General features: G+C 31.4%; 1 protein-coding gene across 1 annotated transcript in view; it reads right to left on the bottom strand.

The window, feature by feature from the left end:
* Positions 1 to 19256, bottom strand: part of LOC129216546 (adhesion G-protein coupled receptor D1-like) — a 40957-nt gene that overhangs the window by 9400 nt on the left and 12301 nt on the right. The window contains 5 exon segments of the mRNA XM_054850760.1: positions 3878 to 3944; positions 5538 to 5598; positions 5600 to 5695; positions 8990 to 9095; positions 19014 to 19132. Coding sequence (XP_054706735.1) covers positions 3878 to 3944; positions 5538 to 5598; positions 5600 to 5695; positions 8990 to 9095; positions 19014 to 19132 — 449 coding nt within the window.

Genomic DNA, 19256 nt, shown 5'->3' with positions numbered 1-19256 from the left:
ATGCTGTTTTGAGTTAATTGCGATCAAAAAAGCACAATTTTTGAAAATTTAAAAAATATCAGGGTATTTTTCTCCTTAAAAAAATTAAACCTCAAACAAATTTTGTGCCATTTGCTCTCTTCATGGTATAAACTTTCAGTATATGTTACATTCTTTTCGGGGAGTGGCTTTTTGGTGGTAATAACGCATGTTAAACATGCACGAAAACGGATAAACTCCATACTTTGCGACCCCTTATCTGAAGAAAGGAACAACCCCTAAACAAAATAACTATGAAGTCATCATCACTAGATGCAGTGCAACCAATAAATGTAAACATAACCGTGAGGTGGTGTTTCTGTAAAGAGCTATAACGCACTGAAATGCGACTTTTAGAATTTTTCTAAAAATGCACTGAAAAACCTCAAACTTTGGAAATTTTTAACGAGCGAAAAAAAATATTTGGAAGGCTAAAAATTTCAGAATGTTCATTTCTCATGACCTACTTTGACATATAAAAAAATTAGGAAAATCAAAAATGGTCACTGCCAAAATTTCCGTTTTTGTCTGAATTTCAAAATAATGGCTCTCAACACGCTGAAGTGAAAAGTCGACCTTGAAATGGTTCATATCAAAGCACTTGAAGTTGGAGGAGCGGCCGTGTTGAAAATTAAAATACAGTCAAGTTCCGACTTGCGGGAGGAATGCATTACACTACTTCTCTCGCGTACGTTGAAATTTAGCGTAGTAGAAAAATGTATGAATTCGGATTTTTAGAAACACACTAGAAAATTTTAGGCATTTGTAAACACCTCTCACACTATTTTGAACCATTTCTTAACTATATTTTACCATTTCTTGCATAAAAAAAGCTGTATTATTCAACATAAAACTCTGTTACGATGTACAAAATTAATGGTGAGGGAGACATGTAAATAAAACAATAATATAGTTACAGTGTATTAATAATTTCATAATGCACGCTTTGGTGCCATATCTCATGTACATTAAAACGAAGAATGAAAGAAACTAATGAAAAATATGGAATAGTTGCACTGAAACAAAGCAATGTTTAGAGTAGTACGGTGTGAAAACTTTCGTTTTCAGTGATACTAAAAGGATGAAGAACCATCAAGAAACCAATGTGTAGTGACCAATGACGTAGTCGATGCTTGCACCCAGCGCGCGCAGTTGTACAAACGAACTATTTTCGAAATTATATTTGCTTATTAATTCGTTTTTAAAAAGTGAACGCATTGAGAATGACTCTTAATACTGTATTTAAGATGTTAATTTGCATCTTTTAAGAGAGTGAATCTTTGTTTTCTGGAATTAAAAAAAAATTCAGTTGATTATTTTAGCATAAGTTTATTAATTTGTTAACTGGGGTGCCCACCTAGGGGGGGATGTTTAGGAGAATTTTTCTCTCTTTTGGGGGACTTTCTATTTGGGGGTGGGTATTTATGATTTTTAGGGGGTGAGCCCTTGCTCTTAGGGGGGCACCCCTGTATTTAAGATGCTAATTTGCATTTTTAGAGAGAGTCAATCTTTGTTTTCTGGAATTAAAGTGAAATTTTCAGTTGATTATTTTAGTATAAGTTTATTAATTTGTTAACTGGGTTGCCCACCTAGGGGGGGTGTTTTAGGGGTATTTTCTCTTTTTTGGGGGGTATTTATGGTTTTTAGGGGGTGGGCCCTTGCTCTTAGGGGGGCACCCCTGTATTTAAGATACTAATTTGCATCTTTAGAGAAAATGTACCTTTATTTCTGGAATTAAAGTAAAATTTTAAGTTGATTATTTAAGCTTATTTATTTATTTTTTGAGTCAAAATGGCCCTGTTTTAATATTTTCTTTTTTAACTTGTATGTTAGAAAAATTTTACACGTGTATTATCTGTAATAAAAATGATTTCAAAGCAAAGTTTTATTTTTTGTTGTTTCTAAATTGGAAACAAGAAAATGTACTACTTTATGATGAAGTTTAAAAAAATTTCTACACGTCATGCAAATCTAATAACAAATACGACTCATCATACGACCTTTACGATTTCAACTATGGACAATTAAAAGTTTAAACCATGTGTACATTACATACAGAATTAATTTTTGCCGAAAGTTTGTCTCTTTCGAAAAAAATCTGTCGAAATAAAACAATATTTTAATGTTTCATTTTATATATAGCACAATTCCTAAATTAAAATATAGAGGCTCTAAAAAAGTACATTTGAATGTACTTAACATGTTTTTAAAGAAATGATATGTGGAACAAGTTTGATTTATTGTTTTGAAACGACGTTGTAGAAAAATATGCGAACATGCAATGCAATCGAAATGCCGGATATCCGGCCTGGATATCCGAATCCGGCAGGTAAGGGGGCATCGGATATCCGATATCCGGTATCCGGCAAAATCACTATCCGGTGCATCCCTACATGTGTTTTGAATTAAGTAGGGGATGAATTTAGAAGGAGGAACTCCGTCCTATCCGGATTTTTGGTTATCCGGACTATCAATCCGCGACATTAGTCCGGATAATCGGGATCTACTGTATTTGCAATGCAGTTAAAAAAACTTTCGTCTTTTATGAGGTGGATAGAGATCGCATAAAAAAATCTCACGTAGAAAATTAAAAAAAAAAGTACGAAGTAACTAGGAATTGATTCTTCAAACGAAATCAAATTACCAAGTGATGATAATTTTTCCGAATAGCTGGACGAAATTTCCCGAATAATGAAATTTTTAGGAGATCACAGTGTCCTCCCTTCGGGGGTGCCCCTGTTGTCACTTGAAGATACTATCTTGCACTCGTTTCACAAATAGTTTCGTCAATTGAGTTCGAACCTGATAGAAAGTTACCGCACAAAAACAGGTTTGAGTGTACAGTAAAATTTTTATGTAAAAAGAAATAGGAAAATAAAATAGTTATTTCTTATTAACTACTTCTTGTTTTTATACAAGCACTTGTCGCCTTCAGCGGCTAGATGGTTCACCTCCTCACACAATTTGCTTTTTATGCTATTCACCATTTTACAAAAGACTGCCATTACTGGCAGCTTGCTTAACTTAATTTGGTGGCGGTATAAAAATTATTTTCATAAGACAGTGATCTCCCGCAGCCCCCGTGATGAGCTTGTGTACAAAAACAGACTGTGTTTCTTTATAATAGATTTATTTTTTTAAATTCGCTTCTTATAGTAACATATGTTCTCTGCTTGTGACGTGCCTCGGGCTTTGTTGTTTGGCCTGTGCATAAAAACGGTATTAGGTGAAGAGAAAAAGCTTTAGTGTTTTATACATCACTCCATTAAGGACCTTTTACTCATTTCATATTTTTAGTAGATTATTTTCATAGCCTAAATGTATTAAAAATTAACTCAAAACCATAAATTACGACGCAGAAATCATATCTACGCTTTCTGTGTTCTTCTCTTGTTCAGATAAATTAATATTTTAAAATGGGGCTCTAACATTTTTATTGGGAGAACATACTATTTGCTTATACACACCACACACATTTTTATATTTTATTAAATTTAATTTAGTTATTAGATTTTGGACTATTCTTTTGTTTTCCTAAAATTTATCTTAACTTTTTTTAGGAGTACACCTTTATGTATGATAAAAGTCTGTATGTGTGTCTGTGAATGCGTTTTAACTTTTAATGCATTTCTATTGAAAACAATAATATAGATTTATGAGTCCACAGTACATACTGAACACAGATTACTACATGAATATGCTTGCAACTACCAGTTCATACTATGGTTAAAGGATTGTACCCAACTGAGCATCTTAAGTTTATTATCGAGTTGTAGTCGTTACTGAATATTTATTCTTTGAATTTTAAAGAAAAAAATTAAAAAACCTTTTGAATTATCAAGGGGAAACTCATACTTACTTTTTCTTTGAAACGTAGTTTTCATGCCATATACTTGCTGCAAGGACACTAAGAAAAGCTGGACAACCTGAAAAACGTTATAAAAAATGCTAAAATAGTCGAGTGTAATTAGCCACGGGCTCGTAAAAAATGGGTTCGTGAAAAACAAATTTATAAAAATTCATTCACACTTACATTCATTTTTTTTTTCTTCTGTACAGTGGCAAAGAAGTTAGTTAATTTGCTTCGAATTCATGATCTCGTTAAATCATTGATTGTTATAAGCGGTTGCGACTGTATTCAATCCCAACAGCAGTATTATTTGTTATTATTATTATTAGTAGAGTAGTATGCTTAAACCATTTATGGTCGAGTCAAATCGCTTCCTTTTCAGTTTTAGCCAAGTTCAACGCGGCAATACTGCTACAAGCCTCCTATGCAGCCCCGACCTCACTCACATCGACTTTTTTTTTTGTTTCCTCTGATTAATAGTGAATAGTTCAGTTGTATTTAGGTACAATTTTTCATCTTACAATGCCGAAAAATATATATTAATTTGTTATATATGTTTTTCGGCATATAAAGAAGTACCAACTTAGAAAACGTTACCTTCTCGTTTCACAGTGGCCAAATATATTTAAATTTCTTTTGTTCCAAAAAAAAAAAAAGCGTTCCGTTGTGTTTTTCCTTTAGATTTTTTTTCCGCTCAAACAAACTTCCTGTAACTAATTTTTGTGAGATTTATGGATAAAATTAGTTTAAAAAGTGCTCTCTGCAACATAATGCGAAACTTGGCGCAACAGAGAAATTCACTCTGAAGCCGACTTGCATAGAAACTAACTTTTGGGTAGAGCTGTTGTTCTTTGTGTGGCTTTGTTTCGGCACCGCATCATTTGCAGAAAAATAACAAAAGTGCATTACTCAGGGAATGGTAACCAATCTTTCATGTAACATTACGTGTTGGAAGATGCCCTTTCCACTGGAGACTTTTCTCCCCTCCTCCCTCCAAATAGAAGCATCCGGGCTTTTATGATTCAAATTACATTAGAAAACAGTTTAAGCCAAAGGGTATCCAAGCCAAATGGATCCACAAAATGTATAATCGAAGGATATAGACGTCGATGATTTCCTGAAAGTTAACATCCACTTTGAGCCGAATTCGAAACTTGAGCGCCAACACCTTCCCACTACGCCACCTTGCCAGCTTTGGCAGTTTGTTTCCTCGATTAAGTAAAAACGACTAGTCGACAAAACTGGAAATATAGAAAAGTGTTTTTAACTACGAACAATGCAGCAAAATATCAAAGGTTTTACATTACATCAAAAAATACTCCTTAATTTTTCCATTCACATTCCAATCACCTGTCATTTGTTGTACCGTTAAAGTCAACTTTCAAACAATGCGTTGCAGAGACATATGTGTGCCACAAGTGGCTTTTTTAAAACATCCATTTAGGTCAAAAATACTACCGATTTTTTACTCCTCCAATAAAATATCTTAACCCTCCTGAAGCTTATTAGGTTAAACTAGAATATCATAAATCGAGACAGAAACTTTATTTTGTTGAAATGGATATTTCGTTGAATTGGCATTCGCTGTAAAAGGGATTTCACTGCATATACTCTTCGTTGTCCCACCAGATTTCGTATTAGATGCCAGGATATTATGATTGGAACTTACCCCAACCTACGAGAAGCACACTCTTCGATGTAAGAAAACTATTTTTTTTGGAAAAAAGCTATCAACACTTGGGAAATGCACAACACTTCCAACAAAGAGAAGACGAAAGCTCCGAGGAACAGGAAATGTAAAAAGAAGGATATTGCAAAGCACATTCCCTAAAGAAAAAAAATTTGATTTTAGAGAAATAATATAAAAATTCTCAGTTATATAAATGCATGAATAAAACATGTGACGACGAATATACGATTGAAGAACTACTATGTTACTCAAAAATATGCACTTGAAGGAATTATGCAGATTCTATCAAGAAATCGCACAACATTGCAAATTTAACTTGTATTTTTGAAAACGCTAGCAGAATTCACAATTTTCAGACCACGGAAAAGAAGTACTATTCTCCGTTTGTTGCTGTTTTTTTTTCTTTTTGTTCCTGTACTTTTCCTGTATTATTTCATTTTGTAGCCCCTCCTTCCTCCCACACGTAGGGCACAAAAATTTAACTTTTGCTGCAGAGGGAATTTACCTCTCCAAACTCATAAATGAATACTCTTTACTCCTAATATATATATATATATATATATATATATATATATATATATATATATATATATATATATATATATATATATATATATATATATATATATATATATATTTATTTATTTATTTATTTATTTATTTATTTATATATATATATATATATATATATATATATAATGGGGTCGCTTCCAAAATTTTAAAAGTATTAAAAAACATGCTTAAAACATAGGATCTGACCATTTTTAAATAGTTTGACTAAGTTTAATATTTTTAAAAAAATTAATAGGATTAATAGGTGGGCTTTTATTGTTTACGCTTCTGCCGATGACATCACAAATGATGAAATGCCATTCACTGATGCCATTCAAAAATACAATATTTAATTCGCTTCTTGATTCACGTAACGGGGAAACGTGGTAGACAAATGTGCCAAAGTACATCATTTGTGACGTCATGAAGACTACGCCTTATTTTCAAAATCGGACATAAAAAAATAATTAAAAACTAAGCGTTGGGAAAATAAATGTTTTTTCTCAATCCATGTTTTTTTTTACTTATTCTATCAATTAAGTACTACATTTGATTGAAGGAAATAACCTCATTCCTAATTATTTGATCTAAAACATTGTTTTGTGTCAACATCACTTTCGCTATTTCTATCGGTATATTTTTATGGAAAGAGATTTTTCTTCTGTGAGAAACTTATGGGTAACATAATTCAATATTGGCTTATGTGTAATATAATTCACAAGTTACATCTATTTTGATTATGTTGAGGCATAAAACTATTCAAAAGTGGAGGTTGCTGGGTACGAAAATAAATAAATAAAACAGAAATTAGCAATTATTAATCTAGTTTAACTTCAGCCAAAACCCGAAAAACATTCTCAAAATTTAAAAGTCTTCACAAAATAGTTTTATAAAAGTAAGAAAACATTTTCATTTTCTTGATTAATTCCACTTAAATATTCGTGAATCAATATTCTTTGTGATCTGAAATTGAATAATACCCCCTTCTCATGAAAACGAAAAATTTTATCTGACAGAAGAAAATATTAAAAAGTGTTCGTAATTGGTTTTTTTTCATTTTCCCACTCTTTTATAGATGATATAATTTTCTACGATATCTTTCTCATGTGCAAATTTTATGTTACGTTGAGTATTTAATTTATTCAAATAGAACTTTTATGGGTTACAGGTCAGTTGCCCTAAAACTTAAACGAAAATCAAGACATGTAATCTGATTTGAATGGATGTTTACGTCAACTGTTTTAACGAAATAATGAAAAAAGATTCATTCTTCTTCGTTTTTTAAAGCTTTTTCTGCTTGCATGTAGGATAATGTAGGGTAGTTGAACCGGCAAATGAACACTTTAGGGGTCGTCGACAAATGGTGTCACGCTTTAATGGGAGGAGGGTTCATGAAATTGTGAGTTTATGACAAGGAGGAGGGAGGGGGGCAAGAAGTGGCACATTACATATTTTGGTTCAAACAAATGATATATTTTTTTACAATATGTTCAGGCAATGTAGCGTGTCATGCGACAAGGGAGAGGGGATAAGGTGAAGTGCGTCACTTTGTGACAGGGGAGGAGGGGTCAAATGTGTTGAAAAAAAAAAGTGTGACATCCTTTATGGGCAGCCCCTAACCTCAATTTCATTTTCAAAAAAATATTGTGTTGCTCAAATTCTTAGCATTTGCCATATACTATTGAAAACTTTTTTTTTTTGATAGACGAAAAGAAAAAAAGAAAGTGGAGGAATTTCAATGTTTCTGCTTCAGATTTTTTATTTTTTGGTTAAATGAAAAGTGAGACACCAACCTACTGGTTGGACGCGTCTAACCAGTGAACAATTACAAAACTTTCTACACTGTTAAAATAAATCCTGACATTTCACAATAAAAGTTAGTGGCATCAATGTTGCCAGTACCTTTTACCGTAAAATCATATTTTACTGTAAAAGTTTACGATAAATTAAACGAGAGTTAAAAAACGCAACATGCGAGCAGTAGATTCGCAGTTGAGACCTTCGTAATGGCAGGCTGCTTTGCTGACCACCATACAATCTGGGACACGTCGAGTAAGGGGAAGTACGGTGTTTTCTTTTTCACACTGTAAGTCACGTGGTGTATCAATTGGCAACGTTGTGGACAATTTAATGTAATTTTTTTCTGTACTGTAAATACTCCATTTTACAGTAATATTTACCATAAAAGTTTCCTGAATTTTTAATAATGTAGTAGCTTCCTCTTTGGAATTTTGTAGAAGAAAGTTAATGTTGCCAATTCATCTAATAATTTTTTTAAAATGTTGTTTTCTGAAAAAAACTGTTCAATTTCGTTTTTTTTTTACTATCAACTATAGTTATTTGCAATAACTCAAGTTCTAGTGTGATTTCTTTTAATTGATTTTTTTTATGAATTTAGAAATCATTGTTAAATTATTCACAAATTGCACTTGAATACAAGTAAGTGAAAATTCAAAAACTCATACAAATTTTTATGCTTTTAAAATTCACATTAACTAGTGTTTTTTCATGGAGTTCATTTTCTAAACAGAAATGTCATAAAAATTACAGTTAAACCGTCTACATACTTCATATATTTCTCAATAAAAATTTAAAATATTTTTATATAAATATCAGCGACGCACAAGATTTTAAATTAGCCTCAGTAAAAAAATTTTGTTTCTCTAGCGAAGAGAGGAGGGAGAAAAAAAGAGCCAAATAATATGAAATTAAGCAACAAAAAATTGTTCATCAAATGCTTCTGAAATTTTCTTAGCGTCAAAAAAATGTACTGGAAATTTTCTCTACAGCAAACAAATACTAGAATGAAAGATATTTTTGTAACAATAGGATAAACACTCCACATTATTTCATGGCTTCAAAAATTGAAACCTACTTACTGGATTTATTCGGAACTTTTCTGTTGTTGTTAATAGGATAAGCATGTACGCAACGAAAATGCAGACTTCTGAACAGATTTGTGCTAAACAGTCTAGGTGAAACATCCTGAAATATAGTTAAATTATTAATCGTAAGAAATTACTGATCTCATTTTCACTTACTGATCTTATTTTCATTAACAACATATTCTCTTTACAAGAACTTTTCATTTCCCGTTTCAGTACTTATAGTTTAAAAAAAAAGTATTACAAAAGCTATATTGAAATTTTCCCAGTTTTAGAGCTTTAAAACGTCTTTTTTTTTTTTGGTAAATTAATGTCTTTTTTTTTTTTTTTGCCGACATTTTTACATAGAAGCAACTATGATATCGCGTCGATATCCATATATTCCATGCTGCAAACGTTTCGATAGGAGTTGACATGTTGACATGTCGTTTCTAAAAAGAAAATAATAAAAGAAATTCATAAAAATTCTTTTTGCTGAGGTTTGCTTATATGCTTGAATTTAACTAGCTGTTTCCTTTAAACTGCAGTATAAATCATACTGAAAACTTCGCTTTCAATGAAGTCATGCAGATAAATCAGGCTTTCTTGCTGCTTACTATTCAGTAAAGTGAATTACATCCTGAGCATTCCTTTATGTGACATGATAAAGTAATAATATTGCGGAAAAAAAAGGAATTCTAAATGTAAGTATTTGAGATAATTGAAAACAAACAAAAAATATTCAGATTTCAGAATTGAGAATTTAACATTAAAATATTTTACATTTCAAAAAATAAAATTGGTGAGAAATTGTGTGCATTCTATGGATATTGATATAATCATACATATTATTTAACACTACAGGCTGAACGAATTGTTTCGTGTAATATTTAGGCACCGCCATTGTTTTTTAGAAGTCTGGCTAACAAGGTAGACTATATAAGATTGTTCCTTTTTATGAAAGATAGATGGGGGGGGGGGGCACATTTTAACATATTTCTACTTTTTTAAGCAGTTGAAATGCAGTTCCACACATAATTATAAATTTAGTAACGATTAGTGACTGCAATACCGAATACCGGTATTTGGTGTTTGCAATTTCGTAATACCGGTATTTGAAGGAGTAGAATACCGGTATTTTCGGTATTAGCTAAAAATAATAAATGGTTTTTAATCAAAAGGTTTTCAAATTTAACTAATTAGATATTGTTGCCTCAGAGCAACAGTAGGGTATTTTATTATTGTCCTGCAGTTAAGATGTCTTACTGCCGCTCTGAGGCGACGATATATCTACTGGGATTTTTTTAGGTATAAATTTCTTTTTTGATGAGACAGCTTCAAAATAAATATATTGAAGAAAAAATTTCGCTTCAAAAGCACAATTTACAGACTATATATGAATAAAAGTTGCGAAAAGATTTCAAAATTATATTTTCATCTGCAGATGGTGTGATGAATCGCACTTTCGTGAGTTTATGTGAATCACGTTTTTATTTTCTCCATATCCTTGACTTGTCCCATATTTGAAACTAATTTTAATTGCGATTGCGAATGTTGCGAATGTGTTGTGAACAAGTTATTCCAACCATCTTTTGCAGCAATTCATTATGTTTCTATATATATAAATATATATATATATATATATATATATATATATATATATATATATATATATATATATATATATATATATATATATATATATATATATATATATATAAATATATATATATATATAATATATATATATATATATATATATATATATATATATATATATATATATATATATATATATATATATATATATAATATATATATATATATATATATATATATATATATATATATTATATATATATAAATATATATATATATATATATATATATATATATATATATATATATATATATATATATTATATATATAAATAATTCTTTCAACTGTACCGAATTTTGAGAAAAAAATTTCTCATTGGTATAACAAACAGTCGAACAGTAATTTGTTGTCACCGAAAGTAGCGTGCTGTTCTGCCTTGCTATTCAGCTTTATACCAAGCGAGATAATATTCATAGGGCAATAGGGAAGTTGCAACCTATTAAATGTTCATATTTTGGCTATTGGATATTGTTAATTGACCCTCAAAACTAAAAAATTCACCATCGACGAATTTTAAAACAACGTGATTGATTTTTAATGAATTTTTAAAAATCCACGCGCAAAAGTCCGCGTTTCTGAAACGTCACGAGCCTACGTCACAGGGCGCGAATGGGCAGCCTTCCGCCGAAGATCCCTTGTTTTCGCTAGAAACATTTTGCGCGTGCAGATATTTTTATTTTTTAGAAATTCAATAATCCTTTTGAACACACTATGGAGACCGGATTCGTTAAAGCACAATCTAAATAATCTTCCTCATGTAACATAATTGAGGATATTCGAATATTTCTGAGAGGATGAGAGGTTTAATGTTCCAGAAACGCGAGGAGTTAAATGCGAGGAGATAAGCCTTTTACATTTCGTCTTCGAAGTCGAATGCGTGACCTTCGGCTTCTCCCCTATCGGAAGAGAGCATGACGTCACTTCCTATGTCATTTGACATCACAAGAGATTGAAATTTAAAAATTAATTTAAAAAAAACTACTTATCGTATCGCAAATTTTTTTTCCCCTATGATGTTCATACATGTTACTCTATCATATAAAAATAAAATTGAAAAATCGAAGACTTCCCTATTCCACAAGTAACTGACTGACATGTTTAGAGCAGAACAGTGTGTACTTTGCAACATTCAACGCAAAATATACATCGTGCAAACAATTTTTTCTCCTCTATTATTGTATTTTTTAAGCTTAATTTAATGATCAAATTAAATTCTCTAAATACATTTCAGTTGATTTTTAAAAATTAGTTAAAAAAATGGTAACAGACTGACATTTTAAAAGTGCCTTGTCAGTCAGTTACCGTACTTTTGAAAAATTCTTTTTTTTTTAATCATCCAAAAAATATTTTTAAGAATTCAATTATACTATTTTATCTAGCTTAAAAAAATACAATAATCCAGGAGAAAAGATCGTTTGCACAACGTATATTTTGCGTTGAATGTTACAAAATACACACTGTTTAGCAGTAAAAATGTCAGTCAGTTACCCATTAAGTTGCCCTATAATACCTTGAACATTTGCAAAGAGGTAAAAGGCATAATCAGTTGGAACATATTTGCAGAAGCTTATATACTAATTGTAAAGAATTTCGAAAAGACAGCGCAAAATAAAGAGAAACTAAATAGATCAAATTCTTCGTCAATTTCAAACCAAAGGGTTAATAAAAAGCAAAACCAAACCTATTGTGACCAAGAGGAAATTGTTGAAGATTATGTTAATACTAGAAAAGAATTGTCGCTCAAAGAACATTTGCTACAGATAAAATAGTAACTGTTCAGCTATAAATAATAATGATAAAAAACTTCCCACAGTACAAACGAAACACGCACACTCAGAAAAAATATTTAAAGTTAAAGATCAAATTATTTAAAGATGAAGGACTTCCAGGCAGCTACAGGACGTGTATGGCACATAATTAACAGTAGCATTGGTCTGCGTGAATTCAGAAAGAATATTTTTAACAGAAGTAAATTGACTGAACACTGAACTGAGTTCCAGGCTTATTGGCAATTAAATTGATGCAATATATTTCTTGCTATTATTGGTTTTTTACAATGATATTTGTTCCTTTATTTTACAAGTTTTAGTTCACAATATGCAAACAATGCACTTTTCACACAAAATAATAAATTACGGCAACGAAACATTATGTTTTTGAATGTTTTTTTGGGAAATTTCTAATACTGGTATTAATACCGGTATTCCGGTATCACGTTAAAAAAAATACCGAATACCGGTATTGCATTCTTTGTTCGGTATTGCAATCCCTAGTAACGATACTCAATTTTAAGTTAATACAGCTTTAAAAGTTTGAAAATTCTTTTGATGTTTGGGTTGGATTTTGCGTAGGTACCACAACACAACCTGAAACAGAAAGACTGATTTAGATTGGTTTACGAATTAATGATAATAAAGTTCAAGTTTATGGAAATCTTGTAATCGCCTGGAAACTACATCCCTTTTTGCATAAACGGTCTTACCTTTGAAAGGTTAGTTACTTTAAATACCTCGGAAAAATAATGAATGACCAAAATAAACTGAAAGCCTAAATTTACAACCAATCAAAAATTTGCTAATAAGTGTTTTTCGTACTGAAAAAACAATTAAGGTCCAAAGTTGCCAGCCAAAAAACTAAACTGAGATTATACAAGCCACTTATTCTACCCGTGCTACAATATGCAACTGAAACCTGGACATTTAAACTTAGACACCCAACGCGCCCTGAAAACTTTTGAAAGTAAAGTTCGCTGAAATATTTTCAGATATGTTAAGGATCAAGGGTGTTGACGAATCAGATGCAATTTTGAACTATGTAGACTAACAAAGAGCCTCAAGTAACACAAGTCATCCGAAGCAGTAGACTGAGATGACTCGGCCACGTCTTTAGAACTCCTGAAAATAACCCTACCAGAATAAGCAAATTTAAGACGAATAGTTTTTTGGAGAAACCTTGTGGGATTCAAAAACTGGATAATACCGAAAACGACCTCAAAATTCTAAAAATAAAAAACTGGCAAAGAGTTGTTTTGAGTTGGAGGAAGCGTGCTTTTCAGGCAGTTTAGACTTGTTACAGGCTGTTACACACCTAAAGAAGAAGAAGAAAAAGTGACAAGGGCTTCCTGATAGGAGGGCACGAGAGGTCTCTGTGACCTTCTAAAAAGTTCCTTATTTGGAAAAATTTGGAGTTCTTTTCTGCAAAATTATCATCATTCGGCGAAATTTGGTTTTCCTTTCGGCAAATCGAGAATGTCTGGCCTCTTAAAATTTGAGAACCACTTGATGATCTGCAGCAATTAGGATCTACAAAAGAACAACTTTTGAAAACTTTCAAATGATTAGTGAATTCATGTATCTATTTTCACATGAGTGCTGATATCTACCCTCATTTACCAAAAAACCTTCAGCTTCAAAAGTCAGAAATATTTGAACACACAATGTTTGTCACAGAAATGAGTAACTGTCAAGACTATTAACTTTACTTTATGCAGTTGTACATAAAAAATACTCATTAGAACTGCATAAGTCTTCTGCATTTAGTTAGAACTGCATAAGGATATCATAAAATGTCCCCCCCCCCCCCCGGCCCCATGTTTCGCTGTGACTGGAGGTCTTTCATAATGCGAAACAATCATATTTCATCTACCTTGTTAGTCAAACCACTAAGAAACTACGGGGATGCCTAAATATTATACTAGGCAATTTGTTCTCCCTGCAAAAAGAAACTGTATGAGATGGTTTTTCCTCTTCAAACTTGGCCACAGTTTTCACTTTCGAAATACACAAATATAATGACTTTAACAGCAAAAATCTCCCCCCAACCTCCCCCTTCAAAAAAAAAAAAAAAATCAGCCACTTGACACCCATTTCAGAATTTCAAGATTCCTTCGTTCTTTTTTACCCGACTGCGCGTGTACGACGCAAAGGAGTGTAATGTGTTTATGAGTCTATGTATGTATGTATGTATGTTTGCTCCTATGTAGCGTTGTAGAGGCTAAACGCCTAGGTCAGTTTTGATGATTCTTACATCAATCGATTTGTGCCACTAATTACATGACAGTAATCAAAATTCACCATATCAACAACCAGTCGCAGTATTCTCAGTCGGGATCGTGTCACACGCTGAATTTTTTTTGTTTAATAAGTCTACTAATTCAATTTTCATCGCTAACATGTTGCATTTGTTTTTCTCGTGATTCAGGGAACTGAGTTTCGCGACGTGTACTTCCTTGCCGGGCTTTTTTAGTTTTACGAGAAAGATTTGACTGACGACGATTCCGAGCTCGTGAATTATACAGGCTGTTAATATAGCTGTGGTTGGTTCAAGTTCGCGCATTTTTGCTAAAGGTCCAGCATATGTAGCTTTAAGCCGAGTTAGGTTCCTAAGGGACTAACAATCAGTAGTTTAGACCACCGCAAGTTACTTAGTAATGCTCACGATATAAACTCTCTCAATAAAAGGACAAGATTGCGAAATTTACCGTCCTATAATCGCAATAACTAAGTCAATGAAAATCAACTAAAAAGTGCAAAATAAAAAATAATTATTAAATAAAAACAAAAAAACCAACTGCGTAAAAACCAAAAAAAAACTATAAAAAAATATAAGTCAAGTAGTTTAAAATGTTATTAAGCACTAATGAATAAATCCACAATTGAAATAGATTTATAGTGGATACACACATAAGACAAATCATAAATTCAAAAGCAGAATAGAAGGATCAACAGACGTGTCCCATTCTTTTTTGACTAATTAAGGAACCCCGTAAAATTTTAATGGACCCCGACTGTTGATCCTTCTATTCTGCTTTTGAATTTATGATTTGTCTTATGTGTGTATCGATTATAAAGCTATTTTAATGGTGTAGTTATTCAGTAGTAGGGAAACATGGGGTAAAGTGAAATGGTGAAATATTTGCTCAGCTCTTAGCTCTACCTATCTGGTATTATTTTAACTATGTATTATCATATGTAGTCTATTTCAGTCAGGAAAAAAGTAACGCCGAAGATTCAAGACTTTGGTATTACAGGCAGTTTAAAAAAATTGATACTCTTATTGTAACATTTTTTTGTAAGTCAAAAATTATTTTTGTAAATATAAAATGATAAAGTTCTTGTTATTAACGTTTGAAATATTAATTGAGTCCTCCTAATATTCAATGCAGCATTAGTTTAGTCAATATTAAGTTTATTCGTATTTAAAATAAATTGTACAATTAGTCAAGTACATACGGGGCAAAGTGGATGGGGCAAAGTGAAATAGTTTGTTTCATTTACTCACTCAAACATTAATATAAATCACTTACGTTTTCGCTTATTAATTAATTTATTTACATTCCTTCATTTATTCATTCACTTATATTTATTCATTCATTCACTTTTTTTTATTCATTCATTCTTTTACTCGCTCATTTATTTTTCTTCTATAATATATTAATTGATTTATTCATTTAATTGTTTCTTTATTGTTTCATTATCTTTTCATTTATTCATTCAACCTTTTATTTACTGATTCTTTTGATCAAAAATATGTTTTGTAATCGAATAAAAAATATTTCATTAGAAAAACATTTTATTTTTCACTTTGCCCTATGGAAAAAAAAGGAAAAAAATTCCACTTGTTTTTGAAGGCTCAAACTTACTACCAAAAATTAAAAATACTGTTTCAACGCAAGTTTTATTATAAAATACAATGTTCTTTCTTTACGTACTGTAATTTTCAAAACGAATTTCCGATTTGTTAATTTTGAAAAAGTTTAATTATCTTAACCATTTCACTTTGACCCACACTCCATTACTTAACAACATTCTAAACTACTGGGCTTATATTTTTTTCTTTTTAGTTTTTTTTTTTTCTTTTTTTGGGTTTTACGAAGTCGGTTTTTTTTTTGTTTTTACTTATTTTTTTTCTTTCTGAAATTAGGTGAAAAAACACCCACATGCCCCACTAGTGCTCTTCCATGATAGATTTCATATGTGAAATCTATCTATGCATGTGTTAATTATTATTATTATTATTTTATAGAAATGAAAGAAATATACACTAGTAACTATATATATATACAGTGGCTCCCAAAAGTCTTCGTATACCTACGACTTTCAACGAAATAAGCCCCAATTCATTGGTTAGAATTAATATTTCGGAATAGTTATTTAATTATAAAATCTATGATCATTTTTAACAAAATTACATGAAAAGTTTTTAAAAAATATTAAAACTTAATTTTCAAAAAATCAAAAACCCAAAAGTGCCGGAAATTTTATCTCACAAAAGTCTTCGTACACTTTATAAAATCTCTATATATTATTGAATAATCTGACTTTTTACTAAGTTATCGATTAGTAGAATATCATACAGTATTCATAACACCTTTTTAACGTCTGGGAATAGATTTCATTCTTTTTCTTTCTTTTTTTTTTTTTGCGTCATTTCTGAGTAAGTGTTCAACCACACTTCGAGTCTTACTGTTTCTAGCTCTATTTTCGTTTTGAAGCCGTATTTTCGTAATCTAGCCTCCATATATCTCTAAACACGTTACATTAAGTTCAAACCCGGAGATTGAGGAGGTATTTTCTTAACTTTTGGACAATTTTCGAATCACTAGAGGCAAACGTTGAAAACCGTGTGCTTCTTATCGTTATCTTGATAAAAAAACAAAACAAAGTTGTTTCCAATAACCAAATTTTTGGCTAAGAGTTCAAAATTGGTTTTTAAAATAATTAAAGGAACAGCATGATTCATTATTTCATCAAAAAATTACAAACTACCAAGTCCTGATGCTGATATGCACCCTCACACTAGAACACCTCCACCGTCCTGATTAACCTATCCAACTAAGTTCTTAAGATTAAGCTCCTATTTTTTTTCTTCTACTTACAATTATACAAAAAATTAACCAAAAATGTTGAATTCATTTTTATCTGTAAGTAAGACGTTGTTCCAAAACGTTTTGAGCTTATTTATCATTGATTTTGCGATGAAAAGCGTAAGCTTTCTGTTTTTCGCACGACCAAGAAAATTTCTGCGGGAAGACGCCCCATTTAATCCAGCTAATCAGAGAACTTGGCGGAAAATTTTAGGTGAAAATTAAACGTAAAATTTTTCTTTTAATTATGTAGAAACTTTTACAGCACTCAAATGTGTATTTTTCATAATTTTTTTAACTTTAAATATCCGATCACGTTTTGTCAACTTTGCCGGTTGACCTTGTTTTCGGTCCGATTCCTTTCTTTAAGGCATTTTATCCAGCACTTTACGAAACAAACAAATAAATTAACTAATTTAGAGACATTTCAAACCAATTTACCGCTACTGTGGGAAATTTTGAGTGGTGTTTGTGGTTTTTTACGAATACCAGTGATTTTATAGTAATAAGCATAATACTAAGGAATAAATAAACAAAAAACTAAAGCCAAATGACTTATAAGGGTCAACATAATGCAAAAATATAAATAAAACGGCATATGATAATTTTAATCATGAATTTATTCGAAAATGTTCGAATGTACGATGACTTATGTGACGTGTTATTTCTCTGTCTCTTCGTTTTATGACCCATTTCAAAAAGAAGTTCCGTCAAAATTTTGAAAAAACCAATGGGTTGTATTTAGAATGACATAGGAATGATGTGAAAAAATATTGGACTTCATATTTGAATTCAGTTTCGGATTATTTTGGTTTTACTAAAAAATTTCAAAGTGTACGAACACGTTTGGGAGCCACTGTAAGTATTGGCCTGCACACATTTGATACAGTGGCAAGCAGCCGAGAGGTGCTCTGAATTTTGAAGGTAACAATGAACAACAAACTGCAATATCAAGAGTAGTAATGTCGTAAGAAGGGAAGGAGCAGTATCAGCAACTTTTTCTTTTCTTTTTATTTCATTATTTCAGCCTGCTTTATTGTACAACATTGAGTACTTGATTTACGCAGAAAATAAAGCACGCAGAAACCATAAATTTCAGATTCCGCTATTGTTAGTAAGGAATCTAAAACGCGTTTCTTCAAATATCTCAAAATTTCATTTCTGCAGATATGTTCTTTCGGCAGATTTAGTGGACATTTAAAGTTAGTGCCTTAGATGTCTCAAGGGTCGAAAAGATTCTTATCCGAATAAAGTGCTGCAACTCGATAATTGCTAAAGATCAGCTCATCTGCAACTTGGGTTTAGAGAAGGAAGATTTAAGATTGAGTGCTCTTCTTGTTTTAGATTTTTTGAACTTCTTCTAACTCACGGAGCTGGTATTGTCTATTGGCTAGACCAGTTACGATAAAAAACAACACCAACGTCTCTAATTATTGACAGAGTTTTTTAAAAAACCATCCGCTTGAATATTTCACTGATTACATACAAAGAATACATTGGAATAATACTCATACCCTGACGTAACATATATGATGATGGTAAAACCAACAAGCAAAGTAACAACTGTGCAGCCTATGACACGGAAAACAAGCAGAGGAGCTTCGTCGATGAATATCTCATCGCGATCAGACATCTGCAATAAAATTGAAATTAAAAAAGTTATTATTTTACATAAATTACATTCATAGACTTCAGGGCATATAAAGTGAAAACACAAAACCTGACAGTTTCAGTGAAAACCTAATTCATCCAGGATA

The sequence above is a fragment of the Uloborus diversus genome, chromosome 2, assembly GCF_026930045.1.
Source record: "Uloborus diversus isolate 005 chromosome 2, Udiv.v.3.1, whole genome shotgun sequence".
NCBI lineage: Eukaryota > Metazoa > Arthropoda > Arachnida > Araneae > Uloboridae > Uloborus > Uloborus diversus.
The sequence above is the reverse complement of the archived record's forward strand: the minus strand, read 5'-3'. Positions and strand labels throughout refer to the sequence as shown.